This window comes from Ahaetulla prasina, chromosome 3 (assembly GCF_028640845.1).
Source record: "Ahaetulla prasina isolate Xishuangbanna chromosome 3, ASM2864084v1, whole genome shotgun sequence".
NCBI classification, from domain to species: Eukaryota; Metazoa; Chordata; class Lepidosauria; order Squamata; family Colubridae; genus Ahaetulla; species Ahaetulla prasina.
Genome location: NC_080541.1, coordinates 105091159 through 105118554, shown reverse-complemented (window position 1 = coordinate 105118554; position 27396 = coordinate 105091159). Strand labels below are relative to the sequence as shown.

At 41.7% G+C, this 27396-nt stretch overlaps 1 protein-coding gene across 2 annotated transcripts in view; it reads left to right on the top strand.

Moving 5' to 3' along the window:
- The window catches only part of SEMA5A (semaphorin 5A), a 230570-nt gene that overhangs the window by 171381 nt on the left and 31793 nt on the right, over positions 1-27396 (top strand). For both annotated transcript variants that reach the window (XM_058177461.1, XM_058177460.1), the window contains 4 exons: positions 2752-2959; positions 4116-4233; positions 16611-16792; positions 19869-20012. In XM_058177461.1, the coding sequence (XP_058033444.1) occupies positions 2752-2959; positions 4116-4233; positions 16611-16792; positions 19869-20012 (652 nt within the window). The remainder of the gene's footprint in view (positions 1-2751; positions 2960-4115; positions 4234-16610; positions 16793-19868; positions 20013-27396) is intronic.

The following is a 27396-nucleotide window of genomic DNA, read 5'->3' as shown; positions in this document are numbered from 1 at the left end:
TAATACTCATTCCTCTAGTTTAGAAAAAAAACCCCACAAGTAGTTTCTGATTGATTGACTGATTGCTATTAATTTCCTTTTTGTAGTTGTTCATCTTGCAGTTGTGACTCTGGGTGGCAAACATATGATTAAAAAAAAAACAATGGAAGGAAAAAATAGGCAATTAATACATAGCATAATAGTGACATAATGTCAAATAATAAACACAACTCACATTAATGCAGAATCACAATGATAAGGCTCACCTTATCTCCAGAATCCTATGCCCATGGCAATTGCAAGACTTAAATGTTAATTAGATCAATTAAAAAAGAACAAATGCTTGGAAACATTAATTCCCAATTTTTGTTATTTTTAACCAGCTACTTCTCCTTTGATTGAATATCTTAAAGTAGCTATTCTAAAAGTTCTGCTAAATTGATAATAGAATCACTTAAATTAAAAAAAAATGTATCTTCAGAATGGGAAATCAACAACCTTTATTCTTACTGATTTGTGAAGTCTAACATTTAAGACTTAGCCTAATGTAAAATTCAATACATATCAAAAGAGAATACTTGGTCATTTGACCTGTTTGTATGGCAGTTCTTTGGCTTTAATATTTTTGAACACTTTGTATATCAACTTACCATGAAAACAAAACTATAACAGGTGACAATAAAGGTCAGAATCTAGCACATTTATGTATATTATGAATCCTACTCTGTTTCCAAATAAGCTGTGCTGATCCTGCAGCTCATTCAGTATTCCTTGTTCCAGAACACATTTTCAAATTGATTTTGCTTTTGTCTGTTATATCAATGTCTTGATATAATTATTAATCTTCACAGTATCACCTTTGGTATAAATATTAATCTTCATAGTGTTACCTTTGAGGATTGTGAATTATGAGTTATAATTCTTACCTTACCATTTATTTATTTAGTTATTCTATGCTGCCCATTTTATTAATATAGTGACTCTGGGCATCTTACAATATAAATTATTACAAATTATAATTTATTTGTGATTGTCTTGGAATAGCTGTTGGGGAGAGCATCTGCAAAATGATAAAATATATGATTTTTGTAACAGAATGCCTTCAAAGGCTGGAAAGTGTATGTTATATGAAGGGTACTGCAGAAGAAAAGTAGCTAATGTAACTATCAACAGAATATATTCTGTTTTAAGGTCAGGTATGCTCCCAGGTACAGTTTGGAGGGGGAATGGCAAAACAGGGCTCTCTTATATTCTGTAGGTGAATATATTCTGTGCATACTTACAAATGATATACTGAATTATTCCCTTGGTACACTTCATCTACCACTTGCTAGTTTACTGATAGGCAGTGGAGGGATTCATCCAGTTCTCACCAGTTCAGGAGAACCATTTGTCAACTTTCTGAGAACTTCGCAGAACCGGTTGTTAGAAGAAATCTCTTTTTCTTACTTGTCAGGGCTAATCCTGTCAGGGCTAATCCTGCCTCTGTATTGTTTCTAGCCTAATCCATATCTTTATTGCCCTGCTTAAGTATTTTCAGAAACTGCCTCTCCTACATTGTAACAGCTAATGTTCTTGGTAGTATGCCCAGAGTAGCTGGTGCCTCCAGAGCTTCTCTGGAGGTTTTTTGTTTGTTTATCTGTTTGCTGGTACTTTGTTAGGGGCTTGACTTTTTAAAAAGCTTTTTACACTGCTTTTGGGGTGTACTTCCAAGAGGCAGGATGTAAGCTTGGCACTGTTTGATTTTTTTTACTTTATTTTTTGATACTGCATGTGATCTTTCCTTAAATCTGGATGATTTCCTTACGACAGTGTTGGCAAACCTTTTCGGCACTGAGTGCCAAAATGGGAGCGCGCTCATGTGCACTGGCCGCCTGGTCTTCCGGTTTCTGGTGCACATGTGCATGAGAAGACCAGCTGGAAACCAGAAGAGCAGCTGCCTGATGTGCATGTCTAAGGAACAAGTAAAGGGCAATGCTAGGCAGAGGGGCCAGTCTGATTCAATCATATTCCTTTTTTTATATATCCATATTATCAATGATATTTTGGTACCCATGCAACAAGTTGAATTTGCTTAGAGCAGGGAACAGGTTCTGAATATCTGAGGCAATAAAAGAGATTGTGGTTTTAAAGATATCATATGAGTAAAATTTACTGACAGTCTTTTTAAGGAATGGGCAGGTACTATGGTTTTCTTTCCTTTTCTTTAAACAATCTTCTGATAAACCTAATGTTATTATCCATATTTTTCAAATATGAAGCTACAATCTTACATTGCTAGTCAACTTTCTTGGAACTGGTATCACATAGATGTGTTGAACTACATCTTTCTCCTAAGGTGGAGATTGTTGATCTTGAGAAAAGTTCCACTAGCTCATATGGAATAATTGATCTGCTTTCTGTTCCTGTCTGCTGTAGCCCTGGCAGACTAGGATACCGTGTTTGGGAGGAATCAGTTTGTACTCACAAAGCTCAGTCACCACTATCATTTTTCGGACAAAAGGAAGTATATCAGGTGGATTGAAAAAAAGCTTGCATGAAGTGTTGAAATACTGCTTTCAGTTATAACAGAAAAGCAGGTTGGATCAATGGCATAAAGCAGCTGCATTTTTTTTTTGAGCTTCAAAGGATGGGAGTATTCAGCTTCTACCTCACTTGCTCAGTATGGTTTCCTTTCTCCTCTTTCTACTAAAATGAATGTGAAAGAAATTCTGATAACAACATTTCATTAAGTTTTGCTTCTTTGATCTGACCCACTTATTGTTTTTACAGATCATGGGACAATTAAGAAAATCCTTGCTCCAGTTAATCAGACAGCCAGCAGTTGTTTGCTAGAGGAGATTCACATCTTCCCAAAGAAGCAATGGGAGCCCATCAAGAGCCTTCAGATTTTACACAGTCAGAGTGCTCTCTATGTGGGTCTTCAGAGGAGTGTGGTGAAGATCCCACTAAAGAGATGCCAGTTTTATAAAACATACAGGTAGCTGTCTGATTAGTTGATCTTGAATGATCTGGGTAAAACGATGAGTAAAATATAATTACAGGGTTACTTAATTTAAAACTATTCTCATTAAGTAACTATCTGAAGCAGAACAATTTTCAGTTTAATAGAGGAAAGACATCAGTTGTGAAAAGGGTATACTGTTGTTATTCCTTCACCAAAAAAAAAAACAAAAACAAAAAAACAAAAACAGTTTCCAAATTCATTGAATGGCAGCCTGCCCCTAATGAATTCAATTCAGTTGATTAATCTTTCAGTTAAGCTCTTCAGTCTCATAACTCTCCTACCTAAAGCAATTTTCTGTCTTAGGCAATGTAGAACATTTCCAGAAAGTTATTATTAACACCAGCAAACTACAGTTATCAGTAGGAAAATTCAGCACATTGGTTGAAAAAAGTGCTACCTTCTGTTCAGGGACAGTGAAGAAGTATTTGAAGAACTTGGAATAGATTTTAAACAATAAAAAAGAGGGGGCTAGCCCTTTCTCTTGCTTTGCCTGGAGGATAATAATCTCCAGGTAATAGTAAGGCAGGTGTAGAATAAATAAAACTGGTGAAAAGAAGGAATTCTCTGCAGGTAGTCCTTGACTTAGGAGTCTGAAAAGTTCCATTGTAAAGTCATGGTAGTTGTAAGCGAAGGTACCCACATGTCAAGAACCAATTTTCTGACTTTTTATTTTTGTGATGGTCATTATGCAAATGCTGCAGTTGTTAAGGAAACACCATAATTGTTAAGTGAACCAAGGTACTCCTCTGGGAATTTTCTGCCAGAAATGGGCAAAACGGCTGGAAACTATCAAAAAAACTTTGTAAATCATGGTCATATGATCATGGGATACTACAACTGGCCATAAAGGTATGCCAATTAACAAATGCCAAAATGCAGTCATGTGACTGCAGGGGTAGATACAGCCTTTGGATCCCCCGAATTGCATCATAATTAGCTTTTGGAGGGTCCTTCATAACTACAAACAGTGCTAAGGGAACAGTCATTAAACAAGAATTACCTATACCTCCACCTTCAGGCTGCTTGTCTTACTCAGTAGGTCTTTAGATGTCACATTAAGGAATGTTGATTCTTTCCCATGAAGAAAAATATGAGAATTTCTGTGATGTTTTCAATTTAATTTTTTTAGCACATGTGTTGGATCCCAGGATCCTTATTGCGGCTGGGACTTGGTGCTAAGGAAATGCACACCATTGGAAGAAAGTGTGAGCATGAGTCAATGGGAGCAGAGCATCTCTCTCTGTCCAGTAAGTAGAATTCAGATACGTCATCCTTTTTTAAGTTGTCTGAATCCAAGTGATTTCCATAGAATCCATGGTATTCATGATAACCATTTCATTGTTGTAATTGTATATAGTAGTCTCCTTAAAGCAATTTACAATTAAAAAAACAGTTTAAATGAAAACTCGAAAATATTCTAAACCAGAAAAGGTTCAAACTGAAACCAGAAAAGAGCAATTGGTGGTAATTGCTGGAGCCTTCTAGGGTGATTGTACCCCCATCCCACCCACCACATCTCTTCAGGTATTCTTTGTAGAGAGCAACTAACGGCAAATGATTTTATCAAAATAATATCAGTTGGTATGTTTTGTCTGTCAGAATTACATACCTTGTGTTTTTCTCTATTCTTAGCAAGCTTTTGAAAGGCATAATTTGTATATATGAGTCATAAATTTACCCACCTACAATTTTACATAAGTTTTACATATTACAAGCACTTATTTCAGGGTTCAAAAAAATATAAGACAGGCTCTTATTTTTGGGGAAACATGATATATATATATATATATGCAACCACTGAAGCAATAGAATGTTGATGGGGGTGGTGATTAGGGAAGCTTTTTGGAAGATGGAAACTGGTTTAAGACTGAAGGGAAGGCAGGAAAATTCTGTTTAGAAACAGAATAGAAAGTGAATCCTAGTAGCAAAAGGTTCATAGCAATGAATGAGGATGGAGGTAATATGTGGGTGGAGAAAATTAGGAAAAAGATGAAGAAGGACAATAGCAAAGAAAAGTCTGCAGCAGTGATAACAAAAAGTGCCATATGTCTTTGGCTGAAGTTAGGTGTCATCAAGATGGGCTCAGCTCCTGGTAAATACAAGGATAAATGCTCCCATCTTAACCTGCCAAAGCATTAACTCATAGTTCCTCCAAGGACATTCTAGTTATCTCTGTGATGCCACCTATCCATCTTATCTGCTGCTCCCTCAATCTTACCAACCAAACTTATTTTCTTCTACTTCATCATCCTTCCCATCAGTATGTAAGCATCTGCTTGCTGATCATCACCTCAAGGGAACAATCAGCCTTTATTTGATTCAGGACTGATTGATCATTTTTCTTGCCTTCCATAGTACTTTCAGAAACAATCTCTAGATCTATAAATTGAAGACGTCTGTCTTTTTCTCTCTATGTCCTGCTTTCAGAGCCATACATTATCATTGGAAAGAAGAGTGCTTTAAGCTGTTATTGTTAAAGAGTCCAAAACCTAAATAAATAATTAAGTCTTATCTAGATTTTTTCATTGCCTTCCATCCTAAAATTAATCTCTACCTTACTTCTCCAGTACATTGCCCATCTTTATCTGTTCCCTTGGGCCCAAGGAATCAAAGTTATCTACCATCTTCAGTTCTAGGCTGTCATGTGTAAGTTTTCTAAGCATGGAGGTTGACATTACCTTTGTGTTCTTAAAGAAGAAAGAAACAGATTGAATTAAGTGAAAAAAGGTCCCAGGGGCAGGGCTTTGCATGAAATAAAACAGAAAGATAAAAGGGGAAATCTAACAGATATTAAGGAGAAAGCGGGAAGCCAAGAGAATTTTAGAAAAGGAAACGAGCTGAGGATCTCCTTCACATAGAGTTGAGGAACAAGATTTCCTTCTGATACTGTTAGCTAATTTTTAGTTTGTTTTTAAATACATTAATGCCAGACGTTTGGAGATCTATGGTTGTCACTGTTCTGCCCAGGAATTTAATTCATATTCTATATTCTGAGATGGTCATTCATAAAGCCCTTAAGAAGAAAGAGTAGAATTTTGCAGGGATCTGACCTTGGCTGCTTTTCAGAAGCCTTAAGTACTCTTCATTTGTGTCTGTTGCTCCCGAATCCATTCAGCCAAAGCATTTATTTGATCCATTCATATTTCTTGAAAACCCCATATTTCATGGGATTGAATAAAATGGTATTGTTTCCTCAATATACTGAGGATAACTCATGCTGCCCATTCCCTTTTTCCAGAATTGAATATTTCAAAATCACTGCCACAAGAACTTCTAACCACTATTCCCACTGGCTGTGAAGTTCATAAAGGAGTTCACATTCTACAGAAACCCTGGACTCCTACAGATTACCTGTGATATCTCCATAGCCAATTGAGCCAGTCTATCTCATTTTCCCCCCCTGGGTCTTAGGATATGCAGAAATAGCACACATATCTCTTGCTATTAATGCACACACCAAAGTTTTGTTCCTTCCTTAAACTCACAAGGCCTTTCTTGTTTTAGTGAGCAGACTCCCCCCTTACAACAGATGGTCCTAGATGTGGGTGCACTTGCACTTACGAGCTGTCTGAAGTATTTGCAGATAATTTCCCCCTTCCTGTTGTTTTCCACATTGACCTTTAGAGAGTTTATTTGAATATGCTCATTTTGTGACTTAGTACAAAATGTTCTAGTGACTGATGCTTTTCATACAGTAATATTGCCAGGTAGAGGAAGACAGAAATGTATGTATATTTTTGTGACACAAATGTTTTCAGGACAGAGTATCGGAAGTTGAATATGTACGGAAACCACTTTCAGTACCTTACATAGGCTCTCTATGTTTAAGAGCCTGTTTTCACTTGAAACACTGAATTTCTTTTTGATTTATACATGGGAATCAAATGACAAAACAGAGGACTGATCTATTCTAATTGAGCCCCACAGAATCAAAAGTAACACAGGTGGATCTAGAAAGCAACTTTCTGATGCCCAATTATAATATTTGCAGATGGTAGGCATCTAGCACAGTTGCTCTGCCACTGGAATGATTTGATGGCTCTGGCTGTCTCTACCTTGAGACAGCTGGCATGGCAGGCAGCTGGTAATAAGTTTTGCATGCAGGGTGGCCATGATTCAGCAGCTTCAGCTGCCACGGTGACTCCTGAGTAGAAAAAAAAATCCTTCTATTAGGATAATAACTGCAACCTTCAAACTAAATGTATCTGTATACAGAGAAAAGGTGAAGAAAGCATTTTGTTCTGAAATGTTGAAAATTTGTCATGGGGGATGAGAAAAATCCATACGATTGTCCTCCAAGGGCTGTAATGTGTGTTACCCATTAAAGCCCTTGCAGGATTATTTTACAGATTTTTAGCCTGCTTTTCAGGGCATAATGACCATTTGTTCCATGTAAGTACTTCCTTTACGTGAAATTTAGTGTGTCAGGAAATTTAGCTAGAACCCTTATGTCTGACATGCTAATTTTCTGTAGCAGAATGTAGTTTTTTTTTAAAGGGGGAAGATTAAATATGATTAGCCATTCTCTTGGAAATAGTATAGGTTAGCAATAAATGTATCTCATCACTCTTTTAACTCTGGCTCAGCTACCGTTAATTTTTTTCTGAGTTGTAATATGAAAAATCATATGAAAATGAACACAAAATATGTTTTTATTATAACTGGAAGAAATACATCATATATATATACCTTATTCTGAAGTCACATTAAGCAACATTTAACATAATGAGAATGAGTCATAAAGACCTATGCAGTTTCCCTACCCTTTCATTTACAAAGATTTCAGAAGCATTCACTTTTCATTTGATTTAACCATGATTTGTCATCTGACCTCATAAATTTATTTGGAAGAAACTTCTTGATTAGAGGTCATCTCCTCACTGATGAATTATAGTATCTTCGTTGCCTCACCAACCTTTCCCTGCAGTGTTGTAATCCATGTCTCATTACTTTCATTTTGGCCTAACAATGGTGGGTGACAATATAAGTTGTTTATATAGTATAAAGGAAAGGACTGTAAGTTGTGAAACCAACTTATTCAAACCAACCATCATGCAAACAATATATAAAATATAATTAAGTAAAAGTAAAAGCACAATCCTTGGAGTTTCTCATGGTCTTTCTGGATTGATGGGATTATGTAAACAATTACTTCCCAAGCTTTTCCCTTCATTACCCAAATCCGCTTAGCAGGAAGTCTTTTTTACCATTTATCAGAATCAGTGGTGGGTTGCTCCAGGTTCGCCCCGGTTCGGGCGAACCGGTAGTGGTGGCAGCAGGAGGCTGCACCCACCTGCCCAGACATCATCAAAAATGCTCTGCGCATGCGCAAAAGCACCATGCACTCGCAAAGCGAGCATGCACACCCCTGCGCTACCGATAGCAAACCCACTACGGATCAGAATGCCTTTGTTATGTTTAGATAATAGGTTTATAATTGTTACTTAAAAAAAAGATTTTGGGAAGAACTGGTCCACCTTGTTCTTATAGCAGGAAAGGGGAGCTTGCTTACTTATCTATCTATTTATTTATTTTTTTTAGAAACACACAACCCTCTCATAGCAATAACTGGGCAACATACAAAAATTAAAACCATAAAATTAAACCAGGAGTCCAATTAACAAATGCCCAATGTTGAGAAAAGTACAACTAGGGAAAAAAATCACTAAATATAATCAATTAACAGAGTCTGCTTAATTTCCTTGCTCAGATGCTCGGTGGGGGGGCATCTTAGCAGGCCACATGAAAAGCAGAACAACATTCAATCACTTAGTCTTTGAGCCTGTATTCACAGCTCATGAGGTGAGTCTATTTGCACGGTAAGTGGGAGGGGCAGATATGGCGGAAGGGGGGGATCGTATCGACATAGGGGGTCACGCGTTCGATGTCTGCAGGCGATCGCGTGCCCCGATCCCCCTGACTTCTCCCGTTCCCCGGATGGTCAAGACCCTCAGAGCCTGGGCCTTCGTCTGATGTTATGCAACGCACGGTCCGTGGCCAATAAGGCCCCCCTAATACATGATCTGATTCAGGGGGGTGCCGCGGATATTATAGGCGTTACGGAGACCTGGTTGGGCACTGAAGGGGGTGTGCCCCTGGTCGAGATGTGCCCACCGGGTTTCCGTGCATTCCATCAGCCGAGGGCCCAGGGTAGGGGTGGAGGGGTGGCGGTTGCTATTAAAGAGAGTCTAGAGCCGAGGAGACCACTGTACCTCAGATTGCCGGGTGTGAATCCTCTTGTGAGGTGGGGTCATAGATGTCAGATGGGCTTGCTGGTCGCGACCTGGCTCCTTGCTGCGTGACAGCTGCCCTGCCCGAGCTCCTGGAGGTGCTTGCCGGGTGGCAGTGGAGACCCCAGACTTTTAGTCATGGGGACTTTAACTGCCATCTGCCGCTCGCCATCGACGGTAGCTCGGGAGTTCTTGGCCTCCATGACGGCCTTGGACCTGACTCAAGTAGTGGATGGCCCCACTCACATCGGGGGAGGCACACTGGACCTGATTTTTGTCTCTGGTCAGTGGTTGAGAGATCTGGACTTAAAGGAAATAGTCATTGAACCTTTGTCATGGTCAGATCACTCTCTCCTTCGCCTGGACTTTCTGACCGCTACCCAACACCGCAGGGAGACGGAACCATTACGGTGGTACCGCCCCAGGCGCCTGATGGACCCAGAGAGGTTTCGGACGGAGCTTGGGCCACTTCCTGAGGGTCTGGCTCACGGCACGGCAGAGGAACTAGCTGCAGCCTGGGAACGGGCTGCGGCTGGGGCTTTAGACCGTGTCGTGCCTTTGCGGCTCTGACCCGCGAGATCCCAACCGCCCTTGGTTCTCCGAGGAGCTGAGGGGATGAAACGCCGGAGAAGACGCCTAGAGAGTTCCTGGAGGTCCAGCCGCTCAGAGGTTGATCGGACACTAGTTAGATCCTATACTAGGACCTACCTAGTGGCACTGAGGGAAGCGAGGCGCTACGCCTCCTCATTGCGCCGGCAGATAACCGCCCAGCTGCCCTGTTTGGTGACCCGCCTCCTTCACCAGGGGAGCGGGATGACCTGCAGGGACGCATGAGGAGTTTAACGGTTATCTATACGATAAAATCGCTCAGCTTAGGGACGGTCTGGACCAAAATTGTGGCGATTCAGACGGGGTATCTGAGGGCGGTCTTGGTGATGTTGTTTGGGATGAGTTTGACCCTGTGACTCCGAGGACATGGACAGGTTGCTGGGTAGATTGAATGCCACCACGTGTTTATTGGACCCGTGCCCCTCCTGGCTGGTGCTGGCCACCAGGAGGTGACACGAGGCTGGCTCCAGGGGATTACGAGTGCTTCCTTGTTGGAGGGAGTCTTCCGCCGCCTTGAAAGAGGCGGTGGTGAGGCCCTCCTCAAGAAGCCTTCCTGACCCGCTGTTTTAGGTAATTATCGTCTGTCTCCAACCCGCTCACGCGAAGGTTGTAGAGAGTATGGTGGCATATCAGTTTCTGCACCTGGAGGAAACTGTCTATCTGGACCTGCTCCAGTCCGCTTCCGACCCGTTACAGCACTGAGACGGCTTTGGTCGCGTTGGTGGATGATCTCTGAGGGCCAGGATAGGGGTTATTCCTCTGCCCTGGTCCTATTAGACCTCTCAGCGGCTTTTGATACCATCGACCATGGTATCCTGCTGCGCCGGTTGGAGGATTGGGAGTGGAGGCACCGCTTATCGGTGGTTCTCCTCCCATCTCTCCGACCGTCGCAGACGGTGTTGACGGGCAGAGGTCACCCGCGCGCCTCACTTGTGGTGCCGCAGGGCCCATTCTCTCGCCTTCTGTTCAACATCTATATGAAGCCGCTGGGTGAGATCATCAGTGGCTTCGTGTGAGGTACCAGCTGTACGCTGATGACACCCAGCTGTACTTTTCCACACCGGCCACCCCAATGAAGCTATCAAGTGCTGTCCCGGTGTTTGGAAGCCGACGGGTCTGGATGGGGAGAAACAGGCTCAAGCTCAATCCTCCAAGACGGAGTGGCTGTGGATGCGGCATCCCGGTACAGTCAGCTGAGTCCGCGGCTGACTGTCGGGAGCGAGTCATTGGCCCCGATGGAGAGGGTGCGCAATTTGGGCGTTCTCCTGATGCACGGCTGTCTTTGAAGATCATTTGACGGCCGCTCCAGGAGAGCTTTCCACCAGGTTCGCCTGGTGCGCCAGTTGCGCCTTTCTAGACCGGGATGCCTTGTGCACAGTCACCACGCCTTGTGACGCCTCGCCTGACTACTGCAATGCTCTCACATGGGGCTCCCTTGAAGGGCATCCGAGGCTGCAGTTGGTCCAGAATGCAGCTGCGCTGGTGATAGAGGGAGCCCTCGTGGCTCCCGAGTGACACCTATCCTGCGCAGGCTGCACTGGCTACCTGTGGCCTTCCGGTGCGCTTCAAGGTGTTGGTGAACGCCTTTAAAGCGCCCATGGCATAGGGCCGGGTTACTTACGGGACCGCCTGCTGCTACCGAATACCTCTCACCGACCCGTGCGCCTCACAGAGAGGGACTCTCAGGGTGCCGTCGGCGCGACAGTGTCGCCTGGCGACACCCAGGGAAGGGCCTTCTGTGGGGCTCCCGCCTCTGGAACGAACTCCCCAGGACTTCGCCAACTTCCGGACCTCCGAACCTTTCGCATGAGCTCAAAACTTACTTATTTATCTGCGCTGGACTGGGTTAGTTTTTTAAGTTATGGGTTTTTAATGGGTTTTATCTCCAAATTTTAATTGTGGCCAATTTAAATAAGTTTTTTACTAGTATTTTAATTGTATTTATAATGTATTGTGCATTTTTTACTTGGCTGTGAACCGCCCTGAGTCCTTCGGGAGAAGGGCGGTATACAAATTTAAATAATAAATAAATAAAATAAATGACTGCAGATGTAAGAAAACCTGGCAAGACCATGAGGTTTTGTCAACCAATGGCGTGACAGTTGCAAGGTCCTTTTTGCAATTCTTTTTCTTTTATTTCTTTTGGTTTATTACTCATTGAAATCTTAGCTAAACAGTCTGGAAACAATGTTCAATTTTCAGTCAGTGTGTGTACAAATTGCATTCTATATGTCTGCAACTTGATGTAGGAGTTTTTCCCTCAGTGTTTTTCTTGCCCAGCAAGCCCTTCAAAAATGTGATGATTAAATTTATACCTGTCTTTTTACTTATAAATAATCTTATTATATATATACACACACACACCACTATGCTACATAGTATATAAGCCTTCAACCAATGAATATATTAAAATTATTGTGGTTAAAGTGCTGGCCTAGAAAGCAGCAGGATTTCCATGCTTCCTCTAGTTACATGAAAGCTAGCTGGGTAACTTTGGGTGAGGACCATGTGGGTTGTTAAGTGAGGACCTCATATGACTTCCATCTTTCTGACAGTTTCCCCTTTGACTTTGCTTGTGAAAAGCTATCAGGGAATGTTGCATATTGCAATTATATGACTCAGGAACTTCAATGTTGTAACTGAAATTCTGGTGCCAAGCACCTAGATAACAATTGTGTAACTGCAGGGATGCTGCAATAATTATAAATATGACATCCCATCATAACTATCATTCATTCAGTGCTGTCATATACCCATGTTTCCCTGAAAATAAGACCGAGTCTTATTTTGTTTTGGGCCCCAAAATAAGCACTAGGACTTATTTTTTGGTGGGTGTCTTATCCTTTTCCATATAAAGGAGGCCCATTTTTTCTGCTTGCTCGTGGAGGGACAGGACGCTGTGTGGCATGCCAGTGCCACCACCACAAGTTGCCCCATGTGCCTTGCGCCAGCTTATCTCAGGGCCCTTGAAGCCAGGTGTCGTGTCCCACTCCTCCGCTGACGGCCGGGTCGAGGAAGTCTGTATCAAGCGTGCCTCTGCAGCTCTGCCAAAGTCCTATCAGAGTTCTCAAGGCAGGCAGGAGACCAGGAAGTGACTTCAGCAATCCAAGTTAGACTTTGCCTGACTCAGAGAATGCCAGAAAGCAGATCCTTTATATAGGCCATGGGGTGTGGCTCCATGACTCAGCACTTATCCAGGCTTGCCCTCCTTCCTTTGCTGACGCCGCCTCAACTCTCCGGAAGCGAGGATCTCTCAGCCTCCAGCTGTTGGCAATCCTAGCTCATGACTGGCCTCACATTCTTCAGGCTCACGTGCTGTGGGGGAGGGGTTTAGTTGCTCCGTTTGCCTTGACATGATGCCAGGACTGGGGGCTGAAGGCACGTCAGGCCCTTCGTCTTGCTCGGCCTGTCCGGGCATGGTGCCAGGGCTGGGGCCTGGAGGCATGCCAGGACATTCTTCTGAACTATTAGCGTCCGGCAGGAGATAAGAGGGGCCCGGCTGCGGCAGGGGGAGCGGGCGAGACACAACACCAGGACACCGATGCCCTGACACTTGCTTCACTTCATGACGGCGGCTCCGGCAGCCCCGTCCAGTAGGACTTCACATGGCCGCTGGCCAACTTCTTCCTCATGGTCACAATGGAGCAGGAGGCCAAGCGACATGCCAGTGCCATAGGTACCGCAGCCATGAAGCAAGGAGAGGGAATGGAGCTGCTCCACGCTCCCCACACCGGCTTAACCTCAGGGCCCTTGCAGCCAGGCCATCCACGCCACAACACCTGCCATGGCACCTCATGGTGGTTGACTCAGCCTTCCATCCTTTATAAGGTAGGTAAAATGAGGACCCAGATTGTTGGGGGGGCAATAAGTTGACTTTGTAAATATACAAATAGAATGAGACTATTGCCTTACACACTGTAAGCCGCCTTGAGTCTTCGGAGAAAGACGGGATATAAATGTAAATAAAATAAAATAAATAAATAAATAAATGGCCACTATGTGTCCAACCAGACAGAATGGGTGGGCGCCAGCTCTTAAGTAGGCTTATTTTGGAAGTAGGGCTTATATTAGGTGCAAATGTAAAAACATGCTAGGGCTTATTTTCAGGGAAACAGGGTATTTGACAATCATTGAACAAGTGGTTGTTAAATGAGGACCTCATATGACTTCCATCTTTCTGACAGTTTCCCCTTTGACTTTGCTTGTGAAAAGCTATCAGGGAATGTTGCATATTGCAATTATATGACTCAGGAACTTCAATGTTGTAACTGAAATCCTGGTGCCAAGCACCTAGATAACAATTGTGTAACTGCAGGGATGCTGCAATAATTATAAATATGACATCCCATCATAACTATCATTCATTCAGTGCTGTCATATACCCATGTTTCCCTGAAAATAAGACCGAGTCTTATTTTGTTTTGGGCCCCAAAATAAGCACTAGGACTTATTTTTTGGTGGGTGTCTTATCCTTTTCCATATAAAGGAGGCCCATTTTTTCTGCTTGCTCGTGGAGGGACAGGAGGCTGTGTGGCATGCCAGTGCCACCACCACAAGTTGCCCCATGTGCCTTGTGCCAGCTTATCTCAGGGCCCTTGAAGCCAGGTGTCGTGTCCCACTCCTCCGCTGACGGCCGGGTCGAGGAAGTCTGTATCAAGCGTGCCTCTGCAGCTCTGCCAAAGTCCTATCAGAGTTCTCAAGGCAGGCAGGAGACCAGGAAGTGACTTCAGCAATCCAAGTTAGACTTTGCCTGACTCAGAGAATGCCAGAAAGCAGATCCTTTATATAGGCCATGGGGTGTGGCTCCATGACTCAGCACTTATCCAGGCTTGCCCCTCCCTTCCTTTTGCTGACGTCGCCTCTCAACTCTCCGGAAGCGAGGATCTCTCCAGCCTCCAGCTGTTGGCAATCCTAGCTCATGACTGGCCTCACATTCTTCAGGCTCACGTGCTGTGGGGGAGGGGTTTAGTTGCTCCGTTTGCCTTGACATGATGCCAGGACTGGGGGCTGAAGGCACGTCAGGCCCTTCGTCTTGCTCGGCCTGTCCGGGCATGGTGCCAGGGCTGGGGCCTGGAGGCATGCCAGGACATTCTTCCGAACTATTAGCGTCCGGCAGGAGATAAGAGGGGCCCGGCTGCGGCAGGGGGAGCGGGCAAGACACAACACCAGGACACCGATGCCCTGACACTTGCTTCACTTCATGACGGCGGCTCCGGCAGCCCCGTCCAGTAGGACTTCACATGGCCGCTGGCCAACTTCTTCCTCATGGTCACAATGGAGCAGGAGGCCAAGCGACATGCCAGTACCATAGGTACCGCAGCCATGAAGCAAGGAGAGGGGATGGAGCTGCTCCACGCTCCCCACACCGGCTTAACCTCAGGGCCCTTGCAGCCAGGCCATCCACGCCACAACACCTGCCATGCAAGTGGAAGAAGTGGGCCAAGGGCCATGTGGGCTCCTGCTGCACATGGTTGTTGGTGCTGCTGCCGCAAGGCAGGTGTCAGTGCACGGATGGCCTGGCTACAGGAGCTCTGAGGAAAGCCCTTGTGGGATGCATGGGGCAGCTCCACCCCCCACCTCCCATATCTTATCTTATGGCCATGGCACCTCATGGCCACTATGTGTCCAACCAGACAGAATGGGTGGGCGCCAACTCTTAAGTAGGCTTATTTTGGAAGTAGGGCTTATATTAGGTGCAAATGTAAAAACATGCTAAGGCTTATTTTCAGGGAAACAGGGTATTTGACAATCATTGAACAAGTGGCTGTTAAATGAGGACCACTTGTAAAATCAATTTAATAGTTAAAAGCTTGATGAAACAGGCATCTTTTTGCTCACTTTCCTGAATCCTGGGATAAAGTTCTTGACAGCATTCCATTAGCTAGAAGCAAGATAGGATAAGGCCATTCTTTGCATACTAGATAGCAAAGCTTCTAGCAGAAGTTCCATAAAAAGGGCCTGTCCTGCTGCTCTAAACACTGCAGTTGATACTGATAGAAAAGAATATTTGTAGCTGAAGATTGAACTATGGAGTCTTTGGTGCTCTCTGAGCTTGGTGGTTTTCATGCAGACATTTCATTATCAAATTAGGTAATATGAGCACATTGATATTACCTAATTTGCTAATGAAATGTCTGCAAGCAAACAACCAGTTTCAGAGAGCAGCAGGGACCCCAGGTTGCAGTTGGTTGATTCATAGCACTTAGCAATAGCACTTACACTTATATACCGCTCCATAGTGCTTTACAGTTCTCTCTTAAGTGGTTTACAGAGTCAGCATATTGCCTACAACGATCTGGGTCCTCATTTTACCAACCTCGTAAGGATGGAAGTCAACCTTGAGCCAGTGAAGATCGAATTGCTGGCAGTTGGCAGAATTAGCCTGCAATACTACGTTCTAACCACTGCGCCACCAAGGCTCAGTGTATGTATTAGATTCATAATGGGAGAGATGGTCCCTCCGACAGGGTAAGCCATATGCAAATAGATGGTTCCTTAGGCAACCTGGTCATAAGATGTTTAAAGCTTTATAAACTAGCAATACCAATTTAAAATTAATTTGAGCTAATTCATAATTAGAACATAACTGTTTGTACATGTGTATAAAAAGAGGCTCCCCTGTACATCTTAAGAGTATTGTGACAAGGCTGTGCTTGTCCAACAAAAGTTGCCAGATACAAGGTGCTCTTGATCGGTAAGGCAAGTTGGACTTGTAACATATAGTGGATTATCTGTTACTTTAAATGTGATCACTGGAATTTATTCTTTTCTCCTTTGGTTTCCAGAAGAGGAATTTGACTGTGGATGGCCATTTTGGTTCCTGGTCAGAATGGAAGCCTTGTACACATGTAGATGGGTCAAGTGTAGGCATTTGCCTCTGCAGAACACGCTTATGTGACAATCCGGTTCCAAAATGTGGGGGTCGCCAGTGTGAAGGGTCAAGTATTGAGATTGTTAACTGCTCTAGGTATGTAACAAGTAAAATTAATAATGTAATACTGAATTCTTGAAAGTTTATTTGTATATCCCGGTCATTGCTGACAATATAACCACTTCATATTTTATAGGCTTAAGATAAGCCACTGTAATACAATATATTACATATATTGTATGTATATATACATACATACATTGACAACAAGTACTTTTGGCTGCAGCTGGTGATAAAATGTGCCACTTATCAGGGCTCCAACGGCAGCAGCAAGCACAAAAATGCTTACATTCCCACTTAATGCACAATAAAATATAGATCTTGCAACCAATTTGACCCAGTCTTACTTTCTGGTTATGTTCAGATTCTGCCTTTTCAGTATTAATGGGCAGATCTGGATCCCAAACTTTGTGACATTAAGGAATTGTAATTGAACATTGCAGTCTTTTTAAGTATACATTCAGTGTCAAACATGAATTTCTTACTGTTAAAATACTGAAGAATTCTTTTAGTCTTTTAAAAACAAAGAACTATGATTTAAAAAAAGCCAATTTGCTCTATTGCTTAAGGCTCCAGGCTAGAAACCAGGAGGCTGTAAGTTCTAGTCTGCTTTAGGCTTGAAAAACCAAGTGGATGACTTTGGGTTAGTCATTATCTCTCAACCCAATTCATCTCACAGTTTGGTGAGGACAGAACAAGGAGGAAGTAGATTTGTTCGCCGTTTTGAATTACTTATTATAAAAATAATAAAGGTGGCATAAAAAGATCTTCCAAAATCCTCCCCTATAGAAGCTATGGTTTTCCCAGTTGTAAATATATGGTTGGACCATAAGAAAGGCTGAGCACCAAAGAATTGAGGCCTTTGAACTCTGGTGCTGGAAAAGACTCCTACGAGTCCCTTGGATTGCAAGGCAAACAAACAAGTCAGTCCTAGAGGAGATCAACCCTGACTGCTCTTTAGAAGGCCAGATCCTGAAGATGAAACAAAAATACTTTGGCCACCTTATGAGAAGAAAGGACTCACTGGAGAAGAGCCTAATGTTGGGAAAGATTGAGGGCAAAAGAAGGAGACAATGGAGAACAAGGTGGCTGGATGGAGTCACTGAAGCAGTAGACGTGAACTTAAATGGACTCCAGAGGATGCTAGAGGACAGGAAGTCCTGGAGGAATGTTGTCCATGGGGTTGCGATGGGTCAGACACAACTTTGCTACTAACAACAACAGATAGAGTCTTAAATTGCCTACTGTGTAGCAGACCTGTTTACCTAATACAGTTCAATCTTACCTCAATCTTTTTTTTTTTGAACTCATAAACTTAGCTTACATTTACTGTTTTGCCTACTTTTTTTAACCCTCGGTTCTATATATTGGGGGAATATGGTTTTAAACTAAAGTGTGTGATTACCCGGGGTGTGACACAAAGGCAACACAACTAGAGAACCGGTATGAGTCCCTTTATTGTCACCAACTGTGCCCCCAAAGTCCCTTTCAACTCTCCAGCCTGGAGAGAGTTCTTCCACCAACCTGTAATAATCTTTGACTGACAATACTTCAGTCCCAAACTTTGTAAGCAGAAAACTTCCAACTATAAATCCAACAAGGTAAGATAAGATAATTAGTCCAGCAGGGCAGCAAGATAAGGAGTTCCAGAAGTGAAATAGCATTGTAGTAAATCAAACCATTTGGGAGGATGCCAGGAACTCAGATAAACAGTGAACACGATGAACTCAGTGTTTGATCCCGACAACCGCCCCTCCCATTTGCCTCTCCTTTAAACTCCATCACCAGGTGTGCCTTGTGAAGGGAATTGGGGCCTTTTCCTCCCTCATAAGCCACGCAACCCACATTGCTTTCTTCTCTGTTCTTCCTGAGCTGCCTAGAATGAGGAGGGGGTGGGTCTTGGTCTTCATCTGAGCCCCCTCTCCCTTGTTCTAACTCTCCCCTGCTCTGCCCAGCTTGACTTTGCCCTTCCCCAGTTTCTTCCACAGCCAACAGAGCCACTCTTCTCTCGCTCTCTGTCAACTGTTCGCCTTCCCCTTTGGATTCAGACTCTGACAAGGACATGACAGTGTGGTTTTCAAATATGTACTTGTTTTAAAAGTATCTGGAGTCATTTGATATAAGAGAGAACAATAAGAGAGAAAAGAGATCTTTGTTACCTTAGAAAGATTTTTAAACTTGCTGTTGTTAAAATATGATTCACTAAAAGATTTCATGAGTTCAAAGATTTAAAAATTTGCAATTATATACATATCTGAAATTTGGCAAACTCTAATTTAGCTACTCAAGTTTTTTTTAAAGTCCATACAGCTGAAATATTGTCAGCCCTAGAACAAGAACAAGAAACCAAAAACATGAGTATTAATATTTCCTTTATTGTAAAGTTACAGTAACAGAATCTTACAAAAGTCTGAAAGCACTTCCACCCTCCCCTGCCTTTACTTTCCAGAGAACTAGGGAGGGTCCCTTCTGCAATACTTTCTCCACCCCCTTTCCTTCTGTGGGCTTTCTCTTGTCCAACTGTTGTCCTGTGGCTCTTCTACCAAGTTATTCTCACAACCCATTAACAAAAACACATGGTTCTTTTATTTTAGTATAATAATAAAAATCATGTGAGAACAGGTAATATGCTGAATTACGATATCTTGTTTTATGACTTTTCCAATGGTTATTTTGTTTAGATCTAAATATGTGCAACCTATGATCCAATGATTGCAAAAACAACAACAAAAACAACCAGAACACTTTAACATAATGGTAAAGTTGCTTAGTTGATGGAAAGATTAAAAAGAATACTTCAGGTTGGAGAAATTATTTTGTGGAAGGATTTCCTCAAGATTGTCTCAGCTGGAAAAATTGAATTTTTTGGAAGAACAGAGGATCTAACCATGTAATTAAGCCCACGTTAGATTGTCCTGTTTTTAAAAGCTGCTTGGGATAATGAGATTGGGAAAATTAGATTCTCTAGAGTTAATGAAAGGATATTTGTTTTGTTGATCATTATTGTTCTTGCTCCAGGTACCCCACAAAGAGCTTTTTCCCCTGTGGAATCAAATATTTCTTTGGACATGCAGACCTAGAAACTACTGAGCATAATCTATTGTTCTTACAGAAATGGAGGGTGGACTCCATGGACAGCTTGGTCTCCTTGCAGCACCACTTGTGGAATAGGCTTTCAAGTGCGTCAACGTTCCTGCAATAACCCAAGCCCTCGCTATGGAGGCCGTGTATGTGTTGGGCAGAACCGTGAAGAGAGGTAAGAGGCTAATATCTCCATCATCTGCTTCTCCTTTGTTTGTATCTGTGTTACTATGTTGTATTTCCTTAATGTATTTCTTTAATTCTAAAAATAGAGTATAACTGGATTTACCTCACAGGATATAGAAAAAAATTAAATTAAATTAAATTAAAATGATTAACATTAAACAGATAAAATTAAAATTAAAGAGAAAAAAATTGAAGAACTCCTTTTAGGCCTACATATTAAAATGGAGATAATCCATGTTGGAAAATATAAAACACGGAGTTATTGTGATCTGAAAATCCACAGGTGAATGAAGGAAAAAGCATCCATCAGAAAATATAAAATTAATACAAGATGATGGTATTGATCTGATACCACTGCTTTGCAAACCAGGAGATGCCCCAAATTAGTAATTACAGTACAAGCTACCCAAAAACCCAAATCAAACAATATAATTTTAAAGGCAAATTAATGCATTCATACATGGATGAAACAAGCTGATATTAACCCTCTTTTTCAAAGCTGATCCAGAGATAATTATTTTGCAACACATAAATATAACAACAACAACAACAACAACATCAACAACAACATCAACAACAACAACTTTATTATGGTCATCAACCAGCAATAAACATAAAATAAATTAAAAATAATACTAACATTAATCATGAATAATAACATCCCTGTTATGAAAATACATGCTCTCAAACAATTAGGGTCACTCCGTAATTTAAGTGAGTGGAGAGCTGATAAGTATGTGAATAAATGTATTTTTCCAAAAATTGTTATAGATATCTCCAAAAAATTGGCACAAGTTGACATTTATAATTCTGTTACCAACTTTTTTCTTATGCACATTGCAGCGACACAGAATTTTGCTACTGCACACGTGGTAGCCGGGTTTGAGTCTTGGAGGAGAAAGCCTTCATAAAAGTCATCTGTCCTCCCTGGCAATCTCTCTAGTAAGGGGAGAATATATATTGACCTACGTACTCTATATAACTCACAGTACAATAAAACATGTGAGATATATTTGATTTCTCCTTTACCACATATACTTACCTGTTCTGCTATTGCTGTTCTCTTATACCTACCCTGGAGAAGTGCTGAGGGGAAAATATTAAATCTGGCTGTGAAGAAAGCTATTCTTTGTTTTGGGAAGATCAGATCATTTAGATATCTTGCCGATTCTCCCGCACTCTGTTTGATTCTGTCCCTACTGTGGAGAGGCAACCTATTTAGTTCTTCTTGGAACTCCATGTCCTTCATTCTATCAATTACTACTTGCTTTGCTTTGTCAAAGCCTAGGGGCAATAAGAATTCTGGTGAGAGCCCATAAGAGCCCAGCTTGTGGTCAATCGCCTGTTTCCAGGTGGAGGGGAAGTTGTCAGTCAACACTAGGGGACAGTTCCTCTGGAAAGAAATGCATTTTTAGCCAATAAATGATCATCTTCTTCCAGGCTCTTACCTGAATTTGAGCCGTACCTGTCTCAATTCTTAGCTGGGCATTTGAAGTTCCTTTGGGTGCAGCTAAGTTGGCTTGCAGGAATTTGGTTTGTATGGTTTCTAGCAAGTTTTTCTTTGCAAGGATTCCTGTTTGTGCCCCAGAGAGAATTTGCACCAATGTTTTGGCCTCAAAAAGCTTTTAGGCAACAGGTACTAATTGACCTCCGCTTGTATAAAAGAAATGTTTAATTGCATTTGAAGACCTATTGGTTGCAATGTCTGTTCCAGGTGTGCCTTCCATGTCCCTTGAGAGTGGAAGACCACTCCAAGGTATCTAAATGTCCTAACCTGTTCCAATCTATGTCCTTCAATTTTCCAGGAGTATTGGCTGGGTCTTTTAGCAAAAACTAAAAATTTTGGATTTATCAAAGTTAAGGACCAACTTTTCTGTCTACAATAGCCAAGTGTTGCCCTAATTGCTCTCTTCAGTCCTATGGGAGTTTGTGAAATAATAGCTGCATCGTCGGCATATAGGAGAATCGGAATTTTGTGCTGTGCTAGGTTAGGAGGATGTAGATCAGGGTTCTGTAAGAGATTGATCAGGGGGTTAATATAGAAGTTAAAAAGGGAGAGGACAGGATGCAGCCCTGCCATACCCCTTTTTGAACTCTTAATGGGCCGGGTAAAGTCCCTTGAGGATTACATTTCACTTTCAAGGTGGAATTGACATACAATTTTTGTATGAGGAAAAGGAGGCATTTATCAATTGTAGTGCATTTTAATTTCTCCCATAGAGTGTTCCTGGATATTGAATCAAAGGCCTGCTTAAAAAGATGTAAGAGACTCTAGAAAGAGTGCAGAGAAGAGCAACAAAGATGATTAGGGGACTGGAGGCTAAAACATATGAAGAATGGTTGCAGGAACTTGGCATGTCTAGTTTAATAAAAAGAAGGACTAGGGGAGACATGATAGCAGCGTTCCAATATCTCAGGGGTTGCCACAAAGAAGAGGGAGTCGGGCTGTTCTCCAAAGCACTTGAGGGTAGAACAAGAAGCAATGGGTGGAAACTGATCAAGGAAAGAGCAACTTAGAACTAAGGAGAAATTTCCTGACAGAACAATTAATAAGTGGAATGACTTGCCTGCAGAAGTTGTGAATGCTCCAACACTGGAAATTTTTAAGAAAATGTTGGATAACCATCTGACTGGGATGGTGTAGGGTTTCCTGCCTGGGCAGGGGGTTGGACTAGAAGGCCTCCAAGGTCCCTTCCAACTCTGTTGTTATATTATATTATATTAAAGTCAAGTAAGGCCACGTAGAGAGAGGATTTTTTTTGTACGTATATTTTTGCACCAGGTGGTGAAGTATCAGGATATGATCCACTATAGATCTTCCTTCTCTAAAACCAGCTTGTTCATCTATATTTATCCCCCCTGAAATTAGCCAATCCTGAAGTTTATAGTTTAGATGTTTGGTATACAATTTACTAATAACACTCAGAAGACTAATGGGTCTATAATTGCCTGGATCATTTCTGTTACCCTTTTTATAGATTGGTATAATAATTGCTAATCCCCAATCTCTTGACATATGGCCCGTTTCATCTATTAATGTAAACAGAGATGCTAAAATTGGAGCCCACCAACTGGCGGTCTTTTTGATTATTTCTGGGAGGACATTATCAGCACTATGTGCCTTATTAGCCTTAAGGGTTCTGATCAACTGGAATATCTCTTCTGTTGTATCATAACATAACATAACATAACATAACATAACATAACATAACATAACATAACATAACATAACATAACATAACATAACATAACATAACATAACATAACATAACATAACATAACATAACATAACATAACATAACAACAGAGTTGGAAGGGACCTTGGAGGCCTTCTAGTCCAACCCCCTGCCTAGGCAGGAACCCTACACCATCTCAGTCAGATGGTTATCCAACATTTTCTTAAAAATTTCCAGTGTTGGAACATTCACAACTTCTGCAGGCAAGTCGTTCCACTTATTAATTGTTCTAACTGTCAGGAAATTTCTCCTTAGTTCTAAGTTGCTTCTTTCTTTGATCAGTTTCCACCCATTGCTTCTTGTTCTACCCTCAGGTGCTTTGGAGAACAGCCCGACTCCCTCTTCTTTGTGGCAACCACTGAGATATTGGATCACAGCTATCATGTCTCCCCTAGTCCTTCTTTTTATTAAACTAGACATACCCAGTTCCTGCAACCGTTCTTCATATGTTTTAGCCTCCAGTCCTCTAATCATCTTTGTTGCTCTTCTCTGCACTCTTTCTAGAGTCTCAACATCTTTTTTACATCGTGGAGACCAAAACTGGATGCAATATTCCAAGTGTGGCCTTACCAAGGCATTATAAAGTGGCACTAACACTTCACGTGATCTTGATTTTATCAGGGGGCCTGTAAGCAGTTTGGTCCAAACCAATTTGGCTCTCCTTAGTTACATAGTCAGGGTCTGAATATAACTCTCTAAAATATTCTTCCCAGGCGTGAATCGGTAACTGATTAGTTAGGGGTAGGAGGGATTTCCCCAGTCTTCTGATGATGTACCAAAAAAGGGATGTATTTTTTGTCCTGACTGATGTAATTAATCTCTGCCAAGACTCCTTCAAAGCCACACTTTTCTTTTCTTTTTTTGTGCCTTTTCTTATATTGTGCCTTCAACTGTTTTAAGAAGTGAATGTGATCCTCAGAAGGGTCATTTTTACTTTTTCGGTACTCATTAAATATTCTTTGTAATTACATACAATCTCTATCAATCCATTTTTTGTTCTCTAAAACCAGCTGTTTGGAGTAAATTAGGATTCTATTAGTGAGAACCGATTTCAAATTTGAAATTAAAGTTTCGAACTCCTCTAAGTATGGTCCTTCAAACTTATTTCTTAGTACAGATGTACGTAGTTCTATGGTTTCTGGAACTAATATCCATTTAGTAACTTCTTTTGCATTTTTCTCGGTCCACTTAATTTTTACCTGGGTATTTTGGCTCTCTAACCTGGGTAGATAGATTGATCCAACCCTTAGAAATTTCTGGTGTAATCATGATCGCTTTCCAGTCGTGAGTCTACTTCCATCTTCTGCAAGAACTTCAGGAGGTTGTATGATATTATCCAGTAATCAACTTTGTATTTTCTTCTTGCTCCCCAATACGTATAGTCTGCTGGGTAGTCACCCCATGTGGAACCGTTCAGGATACAAAGGTCCAAACGTACAGTCATCTGTCTTACACACAGACCTGCCTGATTTGCTTTAGTTTCTTTAAATTGTCTGGAATGCAGGGGTTCTTCTGGTACATTATCATCATAATGGATCTTAAATTGATTAAATAATGCTTGATCGTTTGGGCCCATCCTAGTGTTTAAGTCCCCCCCCCAATAATTATTGCTGCTGTAGGGTATTTGTCTAAGCAGCCCAGGATAAAATCTTCTATGTCGTCCCAAATCTTGTTGATCAAATTATTCTTATTGAATGGAGGAATGTAGATATTAAAAAGCAAAATCTCCACCTGTTTAAATAAGAGTAAGTTAGTCCCAACCCATGGCTGCAAAGGTGGCAGTGATGCACATTTAAATTGCAAGGATGTATTCACTAATGTCACAATACTCCCTTTAGCTCTCCCACTCATCTTACTTGGGACAGCTGGGATAGAGTTAACCCAATAACCATCTAACTATATATCTGCAGAGGCCCAGGTTTCCTATAAGAAGAGAATGTCAAATTGTGATATATAGTCAAAAAAAAGTTGGTCTTTTGATGGAACAGTCCAACCTGCTATATTCCAGGTTATGATAGAGAGGGGATCATCTTTTGCAGCTCATCAGGAAATTTGATTTATACAAAGGGAAGTTGTATGGTTGTTGCAATGGCTTGAGGTGTCATCATGCACGAAATTGGCCTTCTCTAAAAGGTGGGATGCCCCATCTAAATTCTATGTCGACTCCTGGTAAAACTGTTCAGGGTAAGAGGAATTGGCACCAGCTAACAAGGCTTGCCATTCCGATGCCTCTTCTCTAGGCATAGAGCAGGGGGTTATTTGGTCGTGCTCCATTTGGCTTTGAGCTGATGACACTGATGTGGGTCCTCTCTTGATTTCTTGATGTGGTGCTAAAGGTATCATAGGATAATCACATAAGAATGCTAGCATCTCCTTCTCTACTGGGGCCTCTAATGGTCCCTGTGTGTCTTGGCTTCTGTTTTCCATGATCACATATTCATGCAAACCTTGCCCCCTGGGGGAGAAGTAAGAGGCTCAATTATAGGGGAAACCAGATCAATAAGCGGTTCAGCTGTGTCGATTATGTCCAATAAGGATTTCTTTAAATTTTCTAATTTGAATAGTATGTTATTTTGTTCTTTCTTTGAGAGAACGCCAAAAGCACTGAGACCAGTTTCTGTGCTGTTAAGTATATCTTTGCCAGACAAGGCTGCCTTACTCCCATTTCCTTCCACTTTCTTTCCCAAGGTTGAGAATGTGGAAGAGATAGCTACTTTGGGAGCTTGCATGTTAACAATTAAGAAAACTCTGATGGGAAAGATTTAAAAGGAGGCTAGATGTCCCTTCATCTTAAATAGCTTCAGTGGTATGGTCAGCTGTTTGAAAGACAGAAGTATTTGCTTCCAATCTGGGGCCTCAGGAAGCCACTCCACAACACAGAGAACAATCTGCCCCCAATGACAGTGAAGAAGCTGGCTTAGTAGTATAGCGGTTGGTAGTCCAGTGTCCGTGATTAATTCTCTTCATATGGATTCTAACCTGATGTATTTGTAGTGAGCGATGTGATTGCTGTAATTGTAGGGGAGATGCTTTACTGTCTTCCAGTGAAACTTCTCTATTAATAGCTCCTCCTCTTGATGCCTTATCTGGAGAAGGACTGTTTTCCCAAGTGGGCTGCCACCTTTTGGCAGGCTCTTTAACTGTTTCCCTGGGTATTTGCTCCTTTTCCTCTTCCTTATCCTGAGTATGGGATTTACCCAAGTCTGCTGTACAGACTTTAGTGGGGGTGCCTGTAGCCCAATGTTGTGCTTGCAGAAAAACAGCTATATCTTTTTCCAGTGTCTCTACATCATGTTATTAGTTGTTCAAATATTGAAACAACTGTTTGCGCTGTGAGCAGGCATTGCTTTGCCATAAACTCTGTTGTATTCTCCCATGGTAAGCTCTCCACACGCTGAATTAATTTGTTGTTAACCTTTTTAGTTTTTATCTCAATCTCCATACCGGCTGTAGCTGGACTCATTGTTTGTGAAAACAGCTGGCTGTCATTTTGCTTCCCTCCCCCCAGATTGGGAAAGTCTAGTATCTGCTGTTTTGTCAGGTCTCTTTGCGGGTCCTATTCTAATCTCTCCAGATTGTTGGGAATGGAAGGGGGGATATTTTTACTTACAAATCTCTTGCCAGCAAAGTGCTCATCAATTTTTGGTTGTTTTGCATTCTTCATTAATGGGAGAGATCCCGGACTAGTGCCATGGCGCTTCCTTCTTTTCCACATGCTTTATTAGACCTCCACAGCCAAAACTTTGTCTGTGTTGTGGTCTATACTGTTATCGTCTCTGAAAAATATTATTTAAATAAAAAGGCTCCAATGGGTATACTAAAAATTGATAAAATAAAACCAAGAGAAGCTGCTGCAAACACGCTCCAGCAGCAGCAGCAGCCCTGCCCCCTCCCTCCAACACATAGATAAAAGAAACCAAAATATTCTAACACAGTTTCAGTTTATTCCTATTAATAATGTTTTCCATAGTTACCTGGAAATTTCTTCTTCCTGGAATTAAACAGAGGCTGAAAGAGAATCGTCTCAGTTTTAAAGGAAGAAAACATTTTTCATTTCTGGGAATGGAGGTATTGAAAGATCTGATTCCATCTAGATGCTAGAATTCAGTCTAAGAGAAAAGTGTGTATTCTGTTCAG